Raw genomic sequence first — 23,789 nt, 5'->3', positions numbered from 1 at the left:
CAGGCCATCTTTAAAGGATCATGTGATACGAAGAAACAGATGGAGAAGTGAATGAAGACCTGGATGGGTGGATGACGGATAAGCAGATAAATGGAGTTCCTTAGGCTGGCTACTGATCCGAGGTCAGAATACTGTACACAGCTCACGAGATCAAATATGACGTCCGGTTCCCAAATAACCAACCCCCCTGGGGGCTCCAGACAAGCACATGCCTTATAATATGTCTCCTATACAAGAATTTTAATCCTAAATTCAACAGGCAAACCATATCTTCATCCAACCAAATTCACATTACCAAGGCCACAGGATGGCCAGCCAGGAAGAAACTGTCTTATCTTCCACCTCTAACTAAGCCAACTTCCCCGGAACAGACTGGCACTCCACCACCACCGCCTGGGACCCCAAAACTCCTCCCCAAGCCCCTGAGCAAGAAAACCTCATTCCTCCTCCCCACCCCACCCCTAAAAAGCCAGCAAGTGCCACTGATCACCAGGAGCCCAGCTCAGCAGGCCCGCAGGCCCAGCCCATCGGAATCCTCTGTCACCGGAGAGACCTCACCTCCAAGTCCTTCTCAAGCTCCAGCCCGGCCTCCATCAGGTTGTGCTCAAACTCCTCCCGTTGCTCTTTCCTCTGGTCCTCCAGGCCGTCGAGGGGCCCCAGCTCAATGTCACTGGGAGCCCCCGCGTGGGGGTCCTTGCCGGTCTCCCCATTGGAGACGATGGCCAGCGAGTGGCCCGGGGAGCCGTGGCCCGGGTGCGCCCCGCGTTTCCGGTAGTGGTAGGCGAGCACGTAGTCGACCTTCCTCTGGTTGTCGTGGAAGTGCATGCGGCTCAGACGGGCCTCCGAGGACACCTGCTCGCTGGCATCCAGGTAGTTGTTGATGACCTGGCAAGAGAGGACGGGACACGGGGCTGCAAGGTCCAGCGAGGGAGCGGTGGGAGCCATGGGACGCTCACCTTGCGCTCCGGGCCCAGGGAGGTGGACTAGGAAGCTAGAACCTCACGGCTCCCAGAGGGAGGACAGAGGGACCCGAGTTCCCAGGCCTCGGCCGGCCCGCAAAGCCGCCGCCCCTCCCCGACCAGCGTCCAGCCCGGGCCTGGCGCCGCCCAGCACCCCCGCGCCCACGCACACACGTACGCTCACGTACACGGAGGCACCCGCGGCACAGACGCCAGGCAAACCACCGCCTGCCTCCACGCACCCAGCCCCAGGCCCACTCCCGCACGTGCGCACAGCCCAGCACGCCTCCGGCCTCGGTGCCGGCGCTCCCGCACACTCTGTGCACACGCATCACCCGAGTGCGCGCGGACACGCAGCCTTCCGCACGCACCACAGCATCCCCACCTCTTCGCAGATCGATCTGAATACTCACCGGCAGGTTCTCTAGATCCATTGGAACAAAGGCTGATTTCCAGCCGCCTGGCCACCCCTACCCCCACCCCACCGGGATTTACTGTCCACTCTGCCCTTCGCAGCCCCGCATCCTCCTCCTCCTCCTCCACCACCTCCTCTTCTTCTTCTCCGACCCCTGGTGAGGACCCTGCCAGAGACGAGGCAGTCCACTTAGTCCTCTCAGGAGATGGAAGGTTGAGAGAAGAGGAGAAAGAACGAACGAGGCGGAGCGGGGGAGGGACCCGCCTCCCCCTTTGGGTGTTTCCCTGTTTATTACTGGTTTGATACCCTGCTGCCTCGGCAGCCACCTGAGAGGTCACCTGGGCAACCAGATGAAGCGCCAGGCACAGGGAACAGCCTCAAAGGAGCCGCCACAGCAGAGGTCTGGTCCCTCCCATCTGTGGGAAGGGAGCTGGGAGTCTGCAGACCAGCAGGTGGGACCACCTGGCCTCTCACACCTCTGCCTTCCCTGTCCTCTGACCAGGGGACCTCAGCACTGCTGGGACATTGTGCCACCGTGACTTGGAGGGAAAGGAGAGGGAAAGGCCCCAAAGAAAACCCTGGTTTCTCCCTCTCTCTCTCTGTCTCTCTGTCTCTCTCTCTGTCTCTGTCTCTCTCTCTCTCTCTCTCACACACACACACACACACACACACACACACACACCTGTCCCCCCAAATCCAATGGGCGGCCCCTCATGCCAGAGGCTCCCTTGGGGCCCCCATCAGGGCCTCCCATCCACCCACCCCAGTACTCACAGAGCTGTTGGGGGAGCTCCCGCCACCAGGTGGCTGGCCGGAAGCTCGAGGGGAGCTGCCCTGCAGGCCCTGGGCTCTGGGACCCGGCACCTTGAGGTACTGCTGTCCATGTTTGGGGCCCTGGCCCCCTCTGACCACCATCCGTGGGCTCAGCCGACGTGGGGAGCCAGGGAGCAGCGGGATATCTGTGAGAGGGAAGGACAAAGCAGGGAGAGAAGCTTTAGGGGACAGCAAATGGGACAGAGAAACTGAAGCCCTGATGGGGGACACTCAGGATGGCTTTATAGCCACAACTCCCCAAAGCTGCCTCCCTGTCAGTCCTCACAAGCTCAGTTAGCAGGTTCACACTGGCTGCAGGGGAGGGGGGAATGCAGGGGGGTATGTCTCTCTCTCTCTCTCTCTCTCTCTCTCTCACACACACACACACAGCCTGGAGCCACCAGCAGGAGCTCCTTCTGATGAGCGCTGTCATAATCTTGTGTAATTCTCAGAAAAGAGGAGAGGGGTGGTGCCCTGGGGTGAGGAGAATGGGGCACTGCCAGGAAAGAGGCCTTTTTTTTTTTTTTTGCTTTGCTTTTAAGACTGCATCCGCGGCATATGGAGGTTCCCAGACTCGGGGTCGAATTGGAGCTATAGCTGCCGGCCTACACCATAGCCACAGCCACACAGGATCCAAGCCGAATCTGCGACCTACACCACAGCTCACGGCAATGCCGGATCCCTAACCCACTGAGCAAGGCCAGGGATCGAACTTGCAACCTCATGGTTACTAGTCAGATTTGTTTCCGCTGTGCCACAACGGGAACTCCCGGAGAGACACCTTGAATCAATGTCAAAGTCTAGGCCTCTAGAGTCCCTCCTGGGCAGGAGGACCAGCGGGCAGCCCCCCACACCCTTCAAGGAGAAAGCAAGGACAGGCCAAAAGAAGGCTCGGGGCAGGGGTGACCCTCGACAAAAGGCCACCTCCAGGGCCCTTGAAGAGTCTCCACATCGCTGTCTGCCCCACCAAGTCCTCACTGATGCCCAGCATCTCCCTGGCCCTCCTGAAGCAGCCCTTCAGGGCACATGGGCAGATGCCTCAGCTCTGCCATCACTGGCTCCGAGCCCGTTTCTCCAGCTGTAAAATGAGAATCCCCAACTTGCAGGACTGTAGTGAGAATGCGGATGAGAGCTACACAGGTAAGCACACGGAAGAGTCATTAGCCTACAGGGATGCGAGAGAAAGGCAGTTATTCTCATTGTTCCAGTTATGTTTTCATTCTAAACTCCATGTGAGCATAAATCACACTTTATACATGCAGCTCAGCACTTAGCATCTGCTGAATGAATGAATAAATGGATGAATTTCCTTGTCTCTGAAACATTTTACTTACTTGACGTTTCAGCGTTCTGTGAGCCACTCTAGTAAATTAATTGAGCCCAAGGAGGGGGTCGTGGGGACCTCCAGTCTACAGCCAGTGGCTCTGAAGCACAGCTGACAACCTGGACTTGCGATTGGCATCAGAAGAGAGTACTGGATGGGGGGAGGCTTGCAGGACTGAGCCTTTCACCTGTGGGATCTGGTGCTCTCGGCAGGGAGATAATGTTGGAATTGAGTTAAATTGTAGGACACCCAGCTGAGGTTGCAGAATTGCTTAGTGCAGGGGGGGAAACCTCACACATTGGCACTGGAACTGGAATTGCAGGCTGCCAGGAGGGCGGGGGCACGGCTCACATCTCTGAATCAATTAGATGGGTTTTCACAAGGCTTGGACTAGAGCCTCCTCTCTGTACTCAGCTCTTTCCCTGGGCGCTCGCATGCACCCCTATGACTTTAATTAGCACCTCTATGCTGATAACTCTCAAATTTTAGCCTTTAGCAATTACTGTCCTCTCCCCCCTCCACCTGGCATCTCCACTTGGAAGTTTCAGAGCCCCTCAAAATCATCTCGTCTCAAACCAAACGTGCGATCTTCTCCGAAACATGACACTTTATCAGTGTCCCCATCGCCGTGAATGCTGCCACCATCACTCAGTCCATGAACCAGAAATCTGCAGGCAGACTTGACAGCCTCCTTCCCTCACACCTCATTTCCAATTTGTTACCAAGGCTATGAATTTCACCCCTGAAATATCTCCCGAATCTGTTTTTCACCACCTCCATGACCACCGACCTAGTCCAAGCTACCGTCTTCATGCACCTGTCTTAGTCCACAGCCCACGGCACCCCTCCTCCATCCTTGCTCCCCGTTGCTGTTCCCCACAAGGCAGGCAGAGGTTCCTCTCAAGATACCAAGGGGTCAAGAGACACAGTCGAGAGCAAGGCAGTGCCAGGCTGGGCTGATAAAGCACAGGAAGGGGGCACCCCAGGCACAGAGGAGCGGGAGGTGAGTCCTTGGGGCCCCAGGAGGTTTCCAGAGCCTCTGAGAAAGACAGCAAGAGGAGAAGGAGGAGGTTTCCTGTGGGAGATGGACTTCCAGGACCCTCCCTCGAAGTTTCCCTCCTGGCACCATTCCCGTCTCATTACTAAGCGACGGCAGGTGAGTGTGAGATGCCCAGAAAAAGAGGGCAGTCCCCTGTCACCAACCTTCCACTGCGTCCCTCAAAACCAGACAGGCCAGGGCGCCCTGAGGGGCACAGAGCATCCACATCCTCCCGGGCCAAGGACAAGACTCAGGCCAGCGTGGTCCTACTGACAGGCACGCCCTCTTGGAGCCTCTGAGCAACCTGGGCACTTCAGATTTTTCAAGCATCACCTGGACCCTCCCCAAGTATCCAGGGATTGATGGGTGGATTTCATTTCAGAGTCAACACTTTCACCGAGGTCTCAGTCTGCTTTCCTGCATGAAATTGACCCAGGACAACAACCAACATCGGAAACGCCAAGCTCAAAATTTGGACCCAATGGCCCTGCCGATCACCCCGCCCCTTGCCCCACAGGTCCTGCTGAACGTCACCTTTCTCAGCGTCTGAATGTGGCCAAAGCGATAGAAGGACCACCCTCCAATCCCCTCCCCACTAAAGGACCATGTGCAGATCTGCCTCCTCAGCTCTGCTCATCTCACAGCCTCAGCTCAGAAACAGCCCTCTCTCCCCGATGCTCAAACACCCCTGATGTTGATTCAGGCACCGTCTGCATCCCGGCCTTGAACCTGACTAGCTCAGAGCTCACGGGCCTCCTTGCCAGTAATCTTCTCCCTTCCTGACCCTCAGCTCACAGTGCAGCTGGAGTTACCATTTTGAAACAATGTGACCAGGTTACTCCCATTCGGTGGCTTCCTGCTCCTCTTAGGATGAAGACCAGATTGTCTAAGAGGTGCACAGGGCCTGTCATCATCCCAGCCCCGCCTGCCTGTCTGAACTGCTTCCCCACCCTCAACACCCATCCAGAGCCCATCTTCCCCCCGCCAGCCCCTCCCGCCCTGCACACACAGGGCATCCATTGCTCCAGGCCCAGCTGGCCATTGGAGGCGGGGGCAGTGTACATATATAAACTTTAGCATCTCTTTTCCCTCTAGAACCATTGACTTCCCAGGCCCCATGTCAGACACTGGAAACACAAAGTCCATAGAACATGCTCCTTCCCACCAACCCCTAGGGGCTCACAAGGAAGGCAGGCTGGTAAGAAAAGAAAATAGACTCATTAAGAGATAATTTCAGGAATAAGAGAAGAGCTAAAGTTGGAATATGAACAAGGACCTACAGCAGTGCTCTGCCTAAAGCTACCTCCTGGCCTCCAGAGTATGTGACTTTTGAGATGCATCTGGAAAGGAGCAGGAGCATCGTCCAATGAGCACGGGAGGAGAGGAGACACCAGGGGGAGAGGCGATTGTGGGTAGGGTCCCTTATAATCAGCCGCTGGTCTTGGCTATTTCAGATCATCAGCCTCCTGAGAGCCAGGACTGCAGCCTTCTTCGCGCTCCTTTTCCACCCACATAGACCCAGCAGGTGGCCAACCGTGTGGTGGGATTTGAGGGGCAAAGAAAGAACCCTTCTGGTTTATAGAGCCCATTTTTACCATGGCCTAGAGGGCTTTTTACTGTCTTTCCTATCAACCTTCCCAGTATCAATCATCTCTTGCTGGTCAACACACACCACACACACACACACACACACACACACATCAGAATGACTACACTATCTGCAGCTTCTAGAAGGTGACCTGTTGTTTCTTATCTTTGGGTTCTCTCTTCTGCCTCTAGATGGCTCTCCTCAATACTATACCCATCCCAAATCCCACTCTGTTAACATGCAGGGTTCACAAGTTATAATAACATTAAAGAATTTGGGGAAGTTCCCACTGTGGCACAGCGGGTTACATAAGGATCCAGCATTGCTGCAGCTGTGGTGTAGGTCCTGGCCCAAGAGGTTCCATATGCCACGGTGTGGCAAAAAAAAGAATTTTTGTTAGCAAAAACAGAGCAACATAATTAGAAAAGCCACTCCGGCTAAAGTGAGGATAAATGGGGTGTCAGGAGATGATGGATGGATGGATGGATGGATGGATGGATGGATGGACGGACAGGTGGGTGGGTGGGTGGATCCCTAACTCCTTTGCCTCTACAGATGACCATTCGTAATACTTTTGTCTCACTGGTCACTCTGCTACTCAAAACCTCCATGGTTTGGGGGCTTGCAAACCATTTGGCATTCAAAGATTTCCACAGCTGTCTATTACATAGCTCTACTGCTTCATCCATCCATCAGACAAGAACATTTCTCGTTAGGCAGACCTAGCTCCAAACTAATTTTCACTCTGTGCCTGTCCTCATGCAGGCACCCCTGCTTGGAACATTCTTTCCACTTGTTTGAATCCCGTCCTGCCCAAGTCCTACTCCCACACCAAGCCTTTTCTCACCACCTAGGGAAGTCCTCAAGAAGTTCAGAAAATTTGCCTTTTTGCCTTTGTATTCCTAGCACAGAAGTCTGGATGCAATAGGGGCTCAATAAACATTCGACGGTAACAATGTGGGGACGGAGAGAATCCTTTCTGGTGAGTGAATTTTGAAGAGAGGGAAGTCAACTCTCTGAGTTAAGCACAGACTCGCCCTAATCATAACCACGGTGACACTAACAGCTGGCACCTGACATGTGCCAGGCACTGTTCTGAGCAGTTTCCATGTATCAACGCATTCAGTCATCACGATAACTATGAGATAGGTCCTGTTGTTGTCCCCATTTTCCTGATGAGAAAACGGGCATAGAGAGGTCAGGTAAGTTGCCCAAGGTCACCTGCTAGTAAGTGACATAGAGTCCACACTTAGATATATGGTGGAAAAGGAAAGGGACAGCCAGGAGTAAGTCCCTTCCTGCCTGGACATTATTTTTATTTTTATTTATTTTTTCATTTATTATTTTTTTAAATAGGGTTGCACCTGCAGCCTGTGGAAGTTCCCAGGCTAGGGGTCGAATCAGAGCTGCAGCTGCCAGCCTAAGTCAGAGCCAAAACAACGCCAGATTCAAGCCATGTCTGCAACCTACACCACAGCAACACCAGATCCTGAACCCACTGAGCAAGGCCAGGGATCGAATCCGCATCCTCATGGAACTAGTTGGGTTAGTTACTGCTGAGCCTTGATGGGAACTCCCAATTTTTTTTTCTTTTGTATTAACACCCAGTCCCAGGCAGGTCTCTGGTTCTAAATATTTCCCTTCCCTGTGCTAAGGGAACACACTGTGTGTGTCTGCGTGTGTGTTTGATCTGTCCTAAGCTTGCCTTATGCACATTCTAGATGGAGCTCCTTCCTTCTAATAGTTCAAGACCTACGACTAGATCCGGGATCACATTCGTGATTCCGGCAGTGATTGTAGAGACCAATGGTCTCAGCACTGGGGCACAAGAGAAATAAGTCCAGGTCTGAAGGTAGAACACAGACAGCAATATCGTAACCTTCTTAGGTGACTCCAAGGTGCATCCAAGGTTGAGAGCCACTCTGTGTCCCCACTTGCCCTCGCTTTTACCAGTCACTGAATCCTACTATTTGAAGTCTAGCCTCCGTGGCAGGCTCCCTGTCTGCATAGAGCAGTTTGTGGGGGCTTCTGTTTCCCCTTCTTCTCCTAGCTCTGTCCTTTGGAATGTGGTGATCCTAACTCCGCTGATAGTCCAATGAGGACGCATCTGGTCTTAAGTCAGAGAAATCTGTGTGTGGCTGGGCACAGAAGCCCCATAAAGGTGAGGTTATGAGAAACCGAAGCAATGCATCTCTCAGTGTTTCCTCCCCTAGTTATTGTGGGATCTCCAGTCCCCCTTCAAGTCCAACCCAGTAACTATGGGAGTCCCTGGAGAGACAATTCTCCAAGCGTCTATATGATGTTACCACTCAGTGGGTGCTCGCTGTCAAGACTTCCCTTTGCCCAAGGGTCGGGCAGCACTGGCCCTAATCCCAAAGCCCACTGCCCATCTCCCTGCTCCGGGGTAAGGATTCCGTGGTGAACAAGACTGGCACAACTCCCGGCTTCAAGGCGAGAACAGTCTAGCAGTGAAGGGCTGTCTATTTGATATGAATTTCATTGTCTCAGTTAACAAGGCTGTAACAGAGAGAAAATTTCTGAACAGTTTCCTATAGACTATAAATGTATTTGGGGGTATTTTATAAAAATCTCAGGTTCATCCGTGTCCCTTATGTCTGCTGAATCCCTCTGTAACTCTCAGCATCTTATCCAGAGCCAAAGGCTCCAGCAGAGTTCCCATGGTGGCTAAGCAGGTGAAGAACCCGACTAGTATCCGTGAGGAGGCAGGTTCAATTCCTGGCCTCACTCAGTGGCTTAAGGATCCAGCACTGCTGCAAGCTGGGCGTGGGTCACAGAAGCACTCGGATCTGGCACTACTGTGGCTGTGGCTGTGGCCTAGGCTGGCAACTGCAGCTCCAATGAGGCACCTGGAAGTTCCTAGCCCAGGAACTTCCAGATGCCACAATTGTGGGCATCGAAACAAACAAAAACCCCCAAACAAAAACAAAAACAGGAGTTCCCGTCGTGGCGCAGTGGTTAACGAATCCAACTAGGAACCATGAGGTTGCGGGTTCGGTCCCTGCCCTTGCTCAGTGGGTTAAGGATCCGGCGTTGCCGTGAGCTGTGGTGTAGGTTGCAGACGTGGCTCGGATCCCGCGTTGCTATGGCTCTGGCATAAGTCGGTGGCTGCAGCTCCGATTCAACCCCTAGCCTGGGAACCTCCATATGCCGAGGGAGCGGCCCAAAGACAATAGCAAAAAGACTAAATAAATAAATAAATAAAATTAAAACCTTTAAAAAAAAAAAAAAAAAAAAAAAAACGGCTCCAGCAGCTTAAGTGGAAGAGCTCTGACTAGAAGCGCTGTCTCAGGCTTTAACCTCGGAGCCAGTTCTTTTTGAGCGACAGAAATCTGTTCCATCTTCTTTACAGGGATGGGAGTAAGAGTAAGTGCATCATGTGGTGTGGGTCGCAGACGAGGCTCGGATCCCATGTTGCCGTAACTGTGGTGTAGGCTGGAGGCTACAGCTCCGATTAGACCCCTAGCCTGGGAACCTCCATATGCCATGGGTGCGGCCCTAAAAAGACAAAATAAAAGAAAACAAAAACAAACAAAAAAGCAGAATAAGCTCATCAGTCTTGGTTCCTCCCAGGAGGAAGAAAAGGGTCAGAGCTGGGAGGTGGTGCAGGAGGAGAGAGGGAGGGACACTGAAGGCAGCCAAGCACACCCAGGAGAAGAGTCGGCCAACCTCATGAAAGTGCTGTCTGTGTGTGGGTGTGTGTGTGTGTGTAGAAGGATGACGGTTTACTCACAATCGCACTGTCATGCTCTTTCATGTCAATGTACCTGCAAAACAGGTTGCAGTTAACTGGCTAAACAGCTTTGACCAATTATCTTACAGATCAGCCACGTCCTCATGACCCAGAGGGAGGGACATTTTTACCTCAATCCCATCAGTCACACTCCAAACCACAGGAGAGGATGAGCTGCCAATGAGTAGGTTTCATTTGAGCAACTTCTCCCAGTTCTGATCTGTGTATTTTGTCATGGAGGGAAGCACTTCCTGGACTGAATTTCTTATTCTTTTTTTTTTTTTTTTTGGTCCCTTGTCTTCAGTTTTAGGATCTTGGGTCTGAGTATTGACCATAAGTGCTCTTTGTTTAAAGGGCTTTTTTTTTCTTTTTAGGGTTGCACCTGCAGCATATGGAGGCTCCCAGGCTAGGGGTAGAACTGGAGCTGCAGCTACCAGCCTACACCACAGTTCATGGCAATGCCAGATCCTTAACCCACTGAGTGAGGCATTGCCATGAGCTGTAGCATAGGTCGCAGAAGCAGTTCAGATCCTGGGCTGCTGTGGCTGTGGTGTAGGCTGGCAGCTGTAGCTCCAATTCAATCACTAGTCTGGGAACCTACATATGCTGTGATTGCAGCCCTAAAAAGAAAACAAAAAAAATTGGAAGCTTCATGAACTTAGAAGAAAGAGAAGCCTGTCACTGGAGAAGGGAAAGCTCCATGCCTGGCTCCCGTGAGCTTGGCTCACTCCTACAGCCGCGGTGTAAAGGTCCACCTGGGGTAGGACTGCAACCTGTGCAACTTCATTTTGGCCCCCTGACTTCTCACACGTACATCAGAGCCTTGATCATAAAACCTGCTTGAGACTCAAAGGGGGTAGAAATGCATCTACGAGTCAAGTAAACTCAAATGCTAAATTTCATTAAATGTAGTTACCTTGTGGCTAAAGGACTGGATACATGTAATAGAAAAACTGGAGACACATTTACTTCCCTTACAGACAGGAAGGCAAGCACCTTCGTCTAAATTAGACAACATAGATATGCGATATTCCAGGAGGGACTTAGAGGCAAATACATAACACCACCATGACATAGCACACATTTTAAAAGCAGCTTTTGAGGAGTTCCCATTGTAGCTCAGTAGTAACAAGCCCGACTAGTATCCATGAGGACGAGGGTTCGATCCCTGACCTGCTCAGTGGGTTAAGGATCTGGTATTGCCATGAGCTGTGGTGAAGGTCGCAGACATGCCTCAAATCTGGCGTTGCTGTGGCTGTGGCTGCGGTGTAGGCCGGCAGCTACAGCTCTGATTCAACCCCTAGCCTGGGAACCTCCATATGCCACTGGTGCAGCCCTAAAAAAATAAATAAATAAATAATTGCAGCTTTTGAAATTAACACAATATTATAAATCAACTATACTTCAATAAAATGTAATAAGTAAAAAAACAAATAAATAAATAAATATTAAAAGCAGCATTCTTAAGTTGCCATATGATCTAGCAACCCCACTCCTCTGCACATATCCAGAGAAAACTATAATTTGAAAAAATACATGCACCCCAATGTTCATTGAAGCACTCTTTACAACAGCCAAGACACGGAAGCAACCTAAATATCCATCAACAGATGAATGGATAAAAAAGATGTGGTACCGATATACAATGGAATACTACTCAGCCATGAAAAAGATGAGATCTTGCCCTTTGCAACAACATGGACAGACCTAGAGATTATCATACTAAGTGAACTAAGTCAAAGAGAGAAAGAAAAATATCATATGTTATCACTTATATACAGAAACTAAAAAATGACACAAATGAACTTATTTACAAAACAGAAACAGATTTAAAGACACAGAAAACAAACTTGGGAGTTTGGGATTAACAGATACACACTACTAGATATAAAATAGATAAACAACAAGGTCCTACTGTATAGCATAGGGAACTATATTCATTATCCTGCACTAAACCATAATGAAAAAGAACATGTGTGCATAAGTATACCTGAATCATTCTCCTATACACCAGAAACTAACACAGCATTGTAAATCAACTGTACTTCAATCATAAATTTTTAAAAATGATAAAAGATAAGCAACTAGAGTTCCCATCATGGCTCAGTAGAAATGAATCTGACTAGGATCCATGAGGACACAGGTTCAATCCCTGGCCTCGCTCAGTGGGTTGAGGATCCAGTGTTGCCGTGAGCTGTGGTATAGGTCATGGACGAGGCTCGGATCTAGCTTTGCTGTGGCTGTGGCATAGGCCAGTGGCTAGAGCTCTGATTTGACCCCTAGCCTGGGAACTTCCATATGCCAAGAGTGTGACCCTAAAAAAGACCAAAAAATAAAATAAAATAAAAGCAACTGAATCTGCTGGCCAGCTACTGTCACACCAGCTCCCCATTCATTCATTCATGCATTCAAAGACTATTTAATAAGCATTTACCACATACCCTGTCCTGTCCTGGGTGCTGAAACTTGAAGATCTCAGAGCCTACTTGGGGAGCCAAATGTCTAGACCTGGTAACTTGAATACAGTATAACAGGTGTGACTATGCCACACTAAACTTACCATTTTTGATGGGTCCCTATGACAGAGACTACAAGGTGCTTACCAAAATCCATGCTCTCCTCTTCTTCCTGGACATACAGCTAGACCATATTTCCCAGCCTCCCTCCCTTGCAACTAGATGCGGCCACGAGACTGAATTCCAGCCAGAGGAATGTGAACAGAGTGATATGTGCTATTTCTAGGCCTGGCCCACAGAAACCTTCCACGCATGCTCCTACAGGCTCCTCCGGGCCCCCCTCCCCTCTCAGATAGCTGGAATGGAAACTCGCAGGGCCACTGAAAGAAGTCATAGCTGAAGGTGGCTGAGCCTCCATCACCCTGGGTCCCTGCAAAGTTTTGTGGAAAAGAGCCACCCCGCCAACTTATTTACCCGCCCAGGCCTATCACTTTAGCGAGCAGTGAACTGCCTCTACGTTTTCCTCATTTTTTTCATCTGCTGTGAGAGCAGCCAGCTGTGCATAGTCTTAATGGACACAGCACCCTTCCCTATCAAAGTGGATGATAATAAATACCTTCACTTACAAGGGCGGTAATTCAGCCCGTGGAGACACCATCCATGTCAAATACCATACTGCAGATCCTGGCTCCGATTTCCCTCAACGTGACAGATTCGACACCCTCCTCCCACTGGCACACTCCCTCAAATATAGGGACTGGATATCATCTTTGACTCTTACTATGCAGCCTGGCTCATAGTAGGTACTCAATGAAAGGCTGGACAGATGAGCAGAGGTGAATTTCTCGCCAAAGTCACCTCTTCCCTGCTTTCTGCAATGGAATTCTAGAGCTTTGGATGGGGAAACAAGTGAAGAGAAGTCACCAGAAGAACTGCGCTTTAAGAAATGCTAAAGGGGGAGTTCCTGTCTTGGCGCAGCGGAAACGAATCCGACTAGGAACCAGGAGGTTGCAGGTTCGATCCCTGGCCTCGCTCAGTGGGTTAAGGATCCGGTGTTGCCATGAGCTGTGGTGTAGGTCACAGACGCGGCTCGGATCTGGCATTGCTGAGGCTGTGGGGTAGGCTGGCAGCTGTAGCTCAGATTGGACCCCTAGCCTGGGAACCTCCACATGCCTTGAGTGCAGCCGTAAAAAAAAAACAAAAAAAAAGAAAGAAAGAAATGCTAAAGGGGGAGGTCTTGTCATGGCTTATTATTAACGAACCCTACTGGTATCAATGAGGTTGCCGGTTCGATCCCCAGCCTCATCCCTGGCCTTGCTGAGTGGGTTGGGGATCCAGTGCAGCTGTGAGCTGTGGTAAGCTGTGGAGCAGGCCGACAGCTATGGCTCCGATTTGATCCCTAGTCAGGGAACTTTGATATGCCATGAGTTGGGCCCTAAAAAGCAAAAAAAAAAAAAAAAAAGAAATGCTTGCTAAAGGGGAGTTCCCACTTTGGCGCAGCATCAGGACATGTTTGATCCCCAGCCCAGCACAGTGGGTTAAAGGATCCAGTGTTGAAGCTGCAGCATAGATCGCAGCTGCAGCTCGGATCTGATCCCTGGCCCAGGAACTTCACATGCTGCAGGCTAGCCAAAAAAGAAAAAAAAATGCTGAAGGATGTTCTTTAGGATGAGAGATGTTATTCAGGATAGAAACTTGGATGACAATACTCCTGAGGGAAGAGTCTTACATCCCTTTCATACAGAGGACAGGAGGGAGAGACTGAGATCCCTTGGTCTATGTGCACTAAGCCACCAAGTTTTCTACATGCACTAAGCCACTACTTTCCAAATGAGAGGTTGAACCCATAGTTAGGTATCTAATGGTTTGCAAACAGCATTTTTTTTTTTGTCTTTTTAGGGCCGCACCCGTGGCACATGCAGGTTCCCAGGCTAGGGGCCAAATCAAAGCTATAGCCAGCAGCCCACGCCACAGCCACAGCAATGCCAGATCCTTAACCCACTGAGCCAGGCCAGGGATCAAACCTGCATCCTCATGTATACGAGTTAGATTTGTTTCCACTGAGCAGCGACGGGAACTCGGAAAACAGCATTTTTAATAGAATAGAATGGAATGGACCAGAAAATAATAAAACAGAAACACCTCTTTAAAAACGAAAAACAAACAAACAAAAAAAAACCAGAAACAATATAATAAATGCCCACGTGAAAAGTAATACTCTTTCTAAAACTATTAGTGAAACTACAGCTCGTTATGCTGGGCAATGCGTTATATAAAAATCACCAATGTCACTGTGACATCCTTCTTAAAGTTTAATGGTGATGAACTAGTCTCCTTTCATTAGGCAATGCAAGTGATTATCACTTTCCCGCACTGCCTATTAGGAAGCTCATAGATAGGTTTTTGCTCACTTACAGTCCCTATTCCTTCTTCTCTAGGTTATAGTGATATAATATGTTCCCAATCTTTCATTATATGGTGCTTGTTAATTTTTCCTTAAGTGTTATTATATCTAGGTTTTCCTTTTTGTAACTGTTTGAAGATTAATAAATAAGAAATAGAAATACATAACTAGTTATCTGATGTAGGCAAAAACAAAAATGGATTAAAAAGAAGTCAGGGAGTTCCTGTCATGGCGCAGTGGTTAACGAATCCGACTAGGAACCATGAGGTTGCGGGTTCGATCCCTGCCCTTGCTCAGTGGGTTAACGATCCGGCGTTGCCGTGAGCTGTGGTGTAGGTCACAGACGCGGCTCGGATCCCGCGTTGCTGTGGCTCTGGCATAGGTCGGTAGCTGCAGCTCCGATTCAACCCCTAGCCTGGGAACCTCCATATGCCGCGGGAGCGGCCCAAGAAATAGCAACAAACAACAACAACGGCAACGGCAACAAAAAAAAAAAAAAGAAGAAGTCAGGATGGAGTTCCCGGGTGGCCTAACAGTTGAGGATCCAGTGTTGTCACTGCTGTGGCTCAGGTTCAATCCCTGGCCTGAGAACTTCTGTATGCTGCAGGCACAGGTAAAAAAAAAAAAAAAAAACAGGGTGAAGAATAATTACCAAAATATGAAAAAACAGTTATTGTATATACTGACTTTAATTTTTTCACAATGGGTGTGTATTATTACTTTTTAATTTTTTAAACTTTTTTTGTGTGTGTGTGTGTGTCTTTTTAAGGCCGCACCCACAGAATATGGAAGTTCCCAGGCTAGGAGCGGAATCAGAGCTGTAGCCGCCAGCCTACACCAGAGCCACAGCAACACCAGATCTGAGCCGCATCTGCAACCTACACCACAGCTTATGGGAACGCCGTATCCTTAACCCACCGAGCAAGGCCAAGATCGAACCCGCATCCCTCATGGATCCTAGGTGGATTCATTACCACGGAGTCACAACAGAAGCCCCATTTTGTAAGCTATCTTTAATTTTTTTTATGATGAATGACAGCCTAGAAAGTGGGAATTTTCCCTTCATGAGGAAACCAGTCAGAAGGTTTACAGAACTGGTTTACTGGTTTACAAGGGCAGCGTGTTTTACACCTGTGTTTGCTGCACAGACAGACGCCAGCCAATTGTGAGAATGGCCAACCTTTCGTATAGTTTCAGCAGAAGTTAACCTAGATGGAGAGATGTCAGCCACACTGACTAATAAATGATTTCCTTAGAGTTTCTGGAGGAAGGGCAGGGTTGTCAGTAGCTGTGAAAGAAAGACCTCTAGTACAGCTTGAAATACATGATATACAGAGGGGCTAATTGGCTCCAGCTCCTCCTTCTCACGTCCATCAACAGTGGATGTGGCTGCTACGCTAAGACCATCCTAGACCACTAAGGTCCTGGCAGGCCATGTGTGCCCATGTTGATGGTTGTGGCCCCAGCACAGCGTGGGCTCAGTAGGTGTGCTCTGAACTGATACCAGCAGCACTCACGGGACATGGTATGAAGATCAGCAGGAATGATCATGAACCAGGTTATCTAGAGCCATCTGGTCACTGGGCAAGTCCTCTGCCCCCAGTGGCCACTGGGTCAGCCTTCCACGTGCTCATGAACCATAGATGGGAAGCTCAGGCAACCTGTGCTCACTAGGAAATGTCCCCAGTGTGGATGGCAATGGCACATTGCCTTAGGAGTTTGCTGACGACAACTAGCCTTCTTGGGACTGACCCCACCAAATAAACGAACCATGATGACTCCAGATTGGAAATCGTGTCAAGGCAAACCTTCCCAGACTGTGACCCCAGCACCACCTGACCACCTTGCAAAATTAGTATCTCCCTCAAGGCCCCAGGGCCAGCCACATTTCCCCTCCTTGATGGCGCCTACACTTCCTTCTCATGGCTACTTTTGTCTTTTTGTCTCTTTGTCTTTTCTAGGGCCGCATCCGCAGCACATGGAGGTTCCCAGGCTAGAGGTCCAATTGGAGCTGTAGCCACCGGCCTATGCCAGGGCAACAGCAACCCAGGATCTGAGCCACGTCTACGACCTAGACCACAGCTCACGGCAACGCTGGATCCTTAACCCACTGAGCGAGGCCAGGGATCGAACCTGCAACCTCATGGTTCCTAGTGGGATTCGTTAACCACTAAGCCACGACAGGAACTCCCCTTCTCATGGCTTCTTAAGGACAAAAGCAACAAGGTCAGGCGGAGGGGAAATAAGTTTGAGTTCCAGCTTTATCCTTTTCTAATTGTTCGGTGGTTAACACAATACAACAGGCATATTTCTCAACCTCTCTGAACTTCAGCCTCCTCTTCAATGAAATGGACTTATACTGGCCCCCAAATTTGTTGGGAAGCAGAGCACAGTGTCTGGGATACAGCTGATGCTTGATAAATGTTAGTCGTTCCCTCCTCTTTGAAGGTTTAAACTTCTGGCCTGAGTCCCAAGACTCCACCAGATCTGGCTCACTCTTACCCTCCCCCTTTCAGGCTCTCAGCTTCCCCCTCTTTGGGGGGCAGCCCATACATTGCTCACTGGGTCATTCTCCTCTGATGCCTTTGCTAGTTTAAGTCTCCAGATGGTTCCTTCACTGAATGCAACTTCTACTCAAACTCATCTCCCAGAGAGGCCTTCCCCAATCACCCAATCACAACTGGAGACCAATTCTACTTGGTAACTAGAGGCAAGAATCTCGTCTCCAGTGGTAAAGTTTCTGTTCTCCATGTGTCCTAAGAAAGCCAGGCATAGACAAGCTCCTCTTAGCCAGTAGAAGCATCCTCAGGATGGGTGGATTTCCAGAAGATCTAATGAGGATTAGAGAAAATGAAAGACAATCCCCACTCTAACCTCCAGAGCCTCTGGCCCCTCTAGCCATGCCTCACAGAGGAAGAGGGCAGAGAAGGTACAGAGAGAAACCGGACCAGAACCCGAGGCTGGGGTTTGGAGCCCATCCCCACACCTCTCACAGCTTCTTCCATCAGCCAGCAAAGAGGCCCAGGTGCCCACACAGAGGCAACTCAGAGTGGTGGGGGTGGCTGGAAAGGACCTTCTGGGGTCCTTGGCTCCCAAAATGATGGTACGTGGCAGGACACAGTGAGGGGGTGATTGGGCCCTGGACACCCCGCAGCCAGGGCAGGGCTCTGATGTCAGGTCCCAAAAACAAAGCCCGCAAAAGGGCAGGGATCCGGAGTCCCGCTGTCCTCTGGGAGAGTCCCACCCTTGTCTGAGATCCTCCCCCACCTGTCAAGGCCTTTGGGCTGAGACTTAACCTTGCTCAGTGGGACCTTCTGTCCTGGACCAGCATCCACATGGTCCCACATCACACCTGCTCACAAAGTCTGAGGACTAGGGGCCGATACCTGGCTTCCAGTCCTTTCTGCCCACTGTTCATCCCCATGGAGCGGGCAGCTCCCCAGTCTCGGCCTCTCTCAAGAACCACCAGATACAAGACACCTAACAAAATCTCCTTCCAAGCGAGGTCAACCCTGCCAAATGCATCTGTCTATTCAAAATAATTTGGAGGTGCAGCTGAATCATTTCCTGCTCCCCCAAACACTGCCACGATTTGCTTTCCCTCTTAAAAAAAAAAAAAAACCTGTCTCCCTGTACTGTGAGGTGTAAACGCCCTTCCTGGTGATGGGTTTGGCAAAGGGCTGGAGGAGGCCTCCTGAAACTGTGAGGATGCTCCAGCCACACCAAAGTCAAACTGCTGGGGGGTGGCTCTGAACCTCTATCCTCAGCAGACTGTTTCTGAATTAAACCCCAGCTGTTTGCTTGCCATTCAGATACGCTGTACTAAACATCCCCCGACTTGTAACAAGAAGATAAAGAGGTAGCAACTGGTAATCCACTGCACCCATGCTCTGCCTCTCTCGTCCTACCTCCCCTCTCCTTGATAAGAAATAAGTGTCCAGGAAATCGCTCTGTCTCCTGGGCTCCCGCAACAGGGGAGAGGGATCAGCTCCCGCACCTCCCCCTCCAGGTTCACTTGGGGTCACCAGTTCCAAGGGGTAGGAGTTTGCCATCTCCTTCCCTCTCAGCCCCTCTCCCTCCTACAGCTCACCAGCTGCCCAGGATCAGGGTTCCCGGCAGGGAAGACTCACCGCGCAGCCCGGGGGTGGCCATGGTGCGCGCTCACACGGGACAGGACACCCGGACTGCCCCTCGGCTGCGCTGGCGTCTGGACTGGCTTATTCAGCTGCCAGGCTAATTCCATAGCGGCTCAGCTCCGTCTGGACGTGCCCGCCCCGTCCTGCTGCCGCCGCCTCCTCCCCCATCCCGCGTCAGACCACCCGGCCTCCTGGCTGCGCCCTGGGCGCACGAGCGAGCGCAGGTCGCGCCACGTGGAGGAAAGAGCGCGTTCCCGCGGACCGACGGGCGGGTTTAGTCTGGGACACGCTCGGGTTAATGAAGCTGAGGGGCGAGACAGTAAGACTGCTGCTCTCCCCGCCCCGGGAGCTGCCTCCTAACCTGGTTCGGGAGTGTGAGCATTCAGCCGGATTATCTCATGAACCGTCTGACTGATTAGTTTCCAATCCTGAGAAGCCTGCTTCCTGCCGCTCTGCACCCCTCCCCCTCCCCACCCCGACCGCCCGCCCGGGAGGGTGGGGGGGGTGGGAGCCTCCCCCGACACCTGCCTGCCCAGTACCTGCACTCTACCCAGTACTGGCTGTCCCCACCTTCCAGGAACAAGAGGTGGGACAGAAAGAGGGGCTGCAGGAGGCAGGAGGAGCAGGTTTCAGAACTTCCCAGGGAGACGCTGGGACCAGTTGAGAAGGTAGATTGCTTGCGAAAGCTGCACCCCGGGAACAAGAGGAGTGCCGCCCCCTGGTATGCTTTCCTACCTGGATGGAAGAGAAGATCTCCAAAGGGCTGTTCTGCACGATGGAGCCTATAGAGCCTATAATTCCAAGAGGCCCTCAAGCTAAACAAGTGTATTTAGACCAGGGACCGCCCCCCCCCCATGAAAAGGTATCCTGTTAGGAATATATGTCAGGTATGATGGCGAACTTTCTATCTCCTACACTGAGAAGGTGGGGGGGGGGGGTGACGGCTCCCCACCTTAACGAAGAGGAACCTGAGGCAGTAAAGGCAGGGTGACCACACAGAATGAGTCGGGGGGCGGAGCAGAAGGAAAATCAAAGCTGTCCCTGCCAATCTCTGGCTGTATTCTAAACACCAGGAGTGATCCAGGCTGGGGTGGATGCAGACCCCCTCCGCCTCGGCACCCTCCTCAGAGCCTTTTCCAGAGGAATTATTTAATCCTGGCCACACGGCTATGAGCGAAATACTGCCCGTGCCCATTTTACAGACAAGGAGGCCACTGGGTAAATGGTCCGGCAGTGGGTCTGCTCGTTTCTCTCCCAGAAACCGCCCTCCTCCTTTCACTTCCAGGAAGCCCTCACATGTTTGCAGGGCCAAGAGGATGTGGATACCTTTCCACCGCAGTTTCTCTTCTGTGTCCTCTCTTCTCTCCCTCCAGCACGTTCTTAGTCGCTTGGTCCCTGCATACGCCTCCCTTGTGGTTCCCCCTAAGACTCTCACTTTGGGGGACTGGCCCGTCTGGTCTGAGGATGACTAAAATGAGCGTCCCTGCACCCAGAGGCAGACCTGCCCTAAAATGCCTGCAGATTAAAGATCTAGATATAAGACCAGACACTATCAAACTCCTAGAGGAAAACATAGGCCAAACACTCTCTGACATAAACGACAGCAACATCTTCTCAGATCCACCTATCAGAGTATTGACAATAAAAAGAAAAATAAACAAATGGGACCTACTCACACTTCAAAGTTTCTGCACAGCAAAGGAAACCCTAAACAACACAAAAAGACAACCCACAGAATGGGAGAAAATCTTTGCAAGTGAATCGACTGACAAGGGATTAATCTCCAAAATTTAAAAACAACTTCTGCAGCTCCATACCAAAAAAACAAACAAGCCCATCCAAAAATGGGCAGAAGATCTAAACAGACAATTCTCCAAAGAAGACATACAGATGGCCGAGAAACACATGAAAAGATGTTCAGCGTCACTCATTATTAGAGAAATGCAAATCAAAACCACGATGAGGTACCACCTTACACCAGCCAGAATGGCCATCATCCAAAAGTCTACAAACAATAAGTGCTGGAGAGGGTGTGGAGAAAAAGGAACCCTCGTACACTGTTGGTGGTATTGTAAATTGGTGCAACCACTTTGGAAAGCAGTATGGAGATTCCTCAGAAAACTAAACATAGAACTACCATTTGATCCAGCAATCCCACTCCTGGGGATCTATCCAGAGAAAACCACGACTCGCAAAGACACATGTACTCCAATGTTCGTTGCAGCACTATTTACAACAGCCAAGACATGGAAACAACCTAAATGTCCATCGACAGAGGAGTGGATCAAGAAGATGTGGTACATATACACAATGGAATATTACTCAGCCATCAAAAAGAACGAAATACCAGCATTTTTAGCAACATAGATGGACCTAGAAACTATCATGCTAAGTGAAGTCAGCCATACAATGAGACACCAACATCAAATGCTTTCACTGACACGTGGAATCTGTAAAAAGGACAGACGGAATTTCTTTGCAGAACAGACATTGAAAAACTTATGGTCTCCGGAGGAGACAGTTTGGGGGGTGGGGGGATCTGCTTGGGCTATGGGATGGAAATCCTGTGAAATCAGATTGTTATGATCATTATACAACTACAGATGTGATAAATTCATTTGAGTAATTAAAAAAAAGAAAAAAAAAGAACCAAATAAAATAAAATAAAATGCTTGCAGAGTTGCCGAAGCTGCTGGCTCTCTCACACACACAACACACACACACAGCCATTTCTCCTTCTGTAGCTTTTTATCCTGCCCCCTGCCTTTTTTTTTTTTAATCAAAACATGCAATTTTTCAGTTTCAGGTTTTTTTCTTGATTGTGAGTGGTCCTAGCCCTAACCAGGAGGAAAACTCAGGCTCTGGAGGCAGCTGGAAAATTGACACCTTCTGCTGAAGGGCAGCCTCCCTGCTGAGTCTTTCTGTGGCTGACGCCTCCAACGGCACATCGGCACCTCGTCCCCAGCGGAGTGTTAGGTGATCAGTCAGAAGAGAGACAGGTAATTCTCTGGCCCTGGATCTGGTTTCCTACAGAGACCTTAGAGGCTACTCAAAGTTGGAGGCAGGGTGATGGATGGAGGATGACAGCCTTTGAATTATTGAGCAGTTACATAAAACTTCTATCCATTCTTCCTTCCCTGCTAAACTCTCCACCAAAATGACTCCACACAACCCAGGCCAGTGGCCTGCAATGTATCTTTCTGGAGGTTCTTGCCAGCAGTGACAGAAGCAGAAAGACCTAGAGATGCAACCGTCACTCACTGGTTCCCGTGAGAACGAGAACTACATGTGTCAGCAAAATGGACAGGGGCCTGAGGCTCTGGTGGACCAGCCCGAGGGTCCAGGCACTGGGGTCCTGAACCTGGCCCTGCCACCCAGCAGCTGTGTGGCCACTGGCAAGTCACCGAGTTCTCTGAGCTGCGTTCCTCCTGTAAAGGGGCAGGACTGAGCAATGGATGGGATGATGTCTAAATCCTTTCCAGAGTCATCGTCCAGCACTTTAATGAGCTGAGTCTTTCTTGGGTTAGTAGGATCTGGCATGAAAGTCCTCCGTCAAATTTCTGTCTCATAGTCAGGGGGGTTCCTTTAGTCTCATGGGTGTTCACTCCCCACCAAGGGTGTCCACCACCTTGCCCACAGAGCCATTTTTTTATTTTCCCATAAAATGTTAAGAAAGGATGATCTCTGAGTGACGGTAGCAGGTAGTGATTTGGGGACTTTGTGAAGTCAGGTGTTACCTATACCTCTTCCCCATCCACTGAGGAATCCTTGAGTAGGCAGGGCCTTGGCCTCCAACATCCAGCCCTGAATGAACTTGGCTCCTTCACCCCTCGGAACAAAGGAAAAGTCCAACACTCTGCCACTAATGGCAGAGACACTCAGACCCCCTTTGAGCCTATTTTTCTTCTTGTCACGCCCTCCATTATACAGAGCAAGTCATAGGTACTCCTGGACTTCCCAGCTTATTTTGCTTTCCCAGTGGCATGAGTGACACTGTTGTTCCTGTTTTCCAGTTGAGGATACTGAACCTAAGAACCGCTAAGGGGCTTGTGGAGACAACACAGTAGAACAAGGGCCACGCATGGAAGCCAGGCCTGCCCCGAGTCTAGCGCTCCTCCCATGGCCGAACCTGCGCTGGGTCCTGCACCTGCCAGCGGAAGGCTCAGAGAAACCCTTTTACACCTGCTAAGACCCCTTCCCCACCACTGAGGAAGCCATCGTCTGGCCAGAGCCTGGCTCCAGAGCCACCCCTCTGCTCTGCTCAGAGCCCCTGCATCCAGAGACTGGAGACCCCAGTGTTCCCGAGCAAATCCCTTCACCTCTGAGCCGCTGGGCTGAGTTTCCGAGGAGGCCTGGCCCTCGCTGTCCCCTCCCCACCTGGTGAAGCCAAGATGCCATTTTCTCCCCAAGGTCTGCTTCTTCTCCCGCAGACGCCGGGGCTGCAGTGTTTCCCGACTGGGTGCCTGTGCTCCCCGGCTCAGCCTCAGCCTCAGAACCCTACCCATCCTACAGTTGCCATGTCAGCCTGGAAGACACGGGTGAGCCAGGGGCCATGGGCAAGAGGACACAACTCGGCCTTTATTGTGGGCCCAGGAGGCTACTGGAGCAGAGCGCGCATGCGCAGGGCAGGGGTCGCCAAGGCGGGTGGCAGCGGGAGTCCACTCGGGGCAGCGCCTCACTTGCTGCATTTCCTGGGGGAGCACTTGCACTGGATGGCGTTGAGGACCTCGTGGTAGATGGTGGAGCCGTTGGTGCAGCGCAGGGGCACCTGCATGGGTTCTGTCCGCGTGGGCGAGCAGCAGGCACACTGGTCCTCCACGTCCTCGGTGTCGATGGAGTACACGGCTTTGCTGGTGCATTTTCCCTACAGCCGGGCAGAGAGAGGCAGGGGGGTCGGTGGTGGA

At 50.9% G+C, this 23,789-nt stretch overlaps 2 protein-coding genes across 7 annotated transcripts in view; both read right to left on the bottom strand.

The window, feature by feature from the left end:
* Positions 1-19,357, bottom strand: part of ANO2 (anoctamin 2) — a 344,114-nt gene extending 324,757 nt beyond the window's left edge. The window contains exons 1-3 of one of the 6 annotated variants that reach the window (XM_084956923.1): positions 19,247-19,357; positions 2,149-2,333; positions 559-885 (exon numbers count right to left, since the gene is read on the bottom strand). In XM_084956923.1, coding sequence (XP_084813049.1) covers positions 559-885; positions 2,149-2,289 — 468 coding nt within the window. In that variant the 5' untranslated portion in view covers positions 2,290-2,333; positions 19,247-19,357. Of the gene's footprint in view, positions 1-558; positions 886-1,137; positions 1,331-1,372; positions 1,512-2,148; positions 2,334-12,492; positions 12,600-18,879 lie in introns of those variants that run through there. The other 5 variants (XM_021092435.2, XM_084956919.1, XM_084956921.1 and 2 more) reach the window with 5 other exon arrangements.
* Positions 19,358-23,435: 4,078 nt separating this feature from the next.
* VWF (von Willebrand factor) overlaps positions 23,436-23,789 on the bottom strand; it is a 139,241-nt gene continuing 138,887 nt past the window's right edge. Inside the window, 1 exon segment of the mRNA NM_001246221.1 lies at positions 23,436-23,749. Coding sequence (NP_001233150.1) covers positions 23,561-23,749 — 189 coding nt within the window. The 3' untranslated portion in view covers positions 23,436-23,560.

This window comes from Sus scrofa, chromosome 5 (assembly GCF_054392235.1).
Source record: "Sus scrofa isolate SSC_HxYL_T2T_F1_AM1 chromosome 5, Sscrofa_HxYL_maternal_Yorkshire_Landrace_v2.0, whole genome shotgun sequence".
NCBI lineage: Eukaryota > Metazoa > Chordata > Mammalia > Artiodactyla > Suidae > Sus > Sus scrofa.
This window is presented reverse-complemented; position numbering and strand designations above follow the sequence as displayed.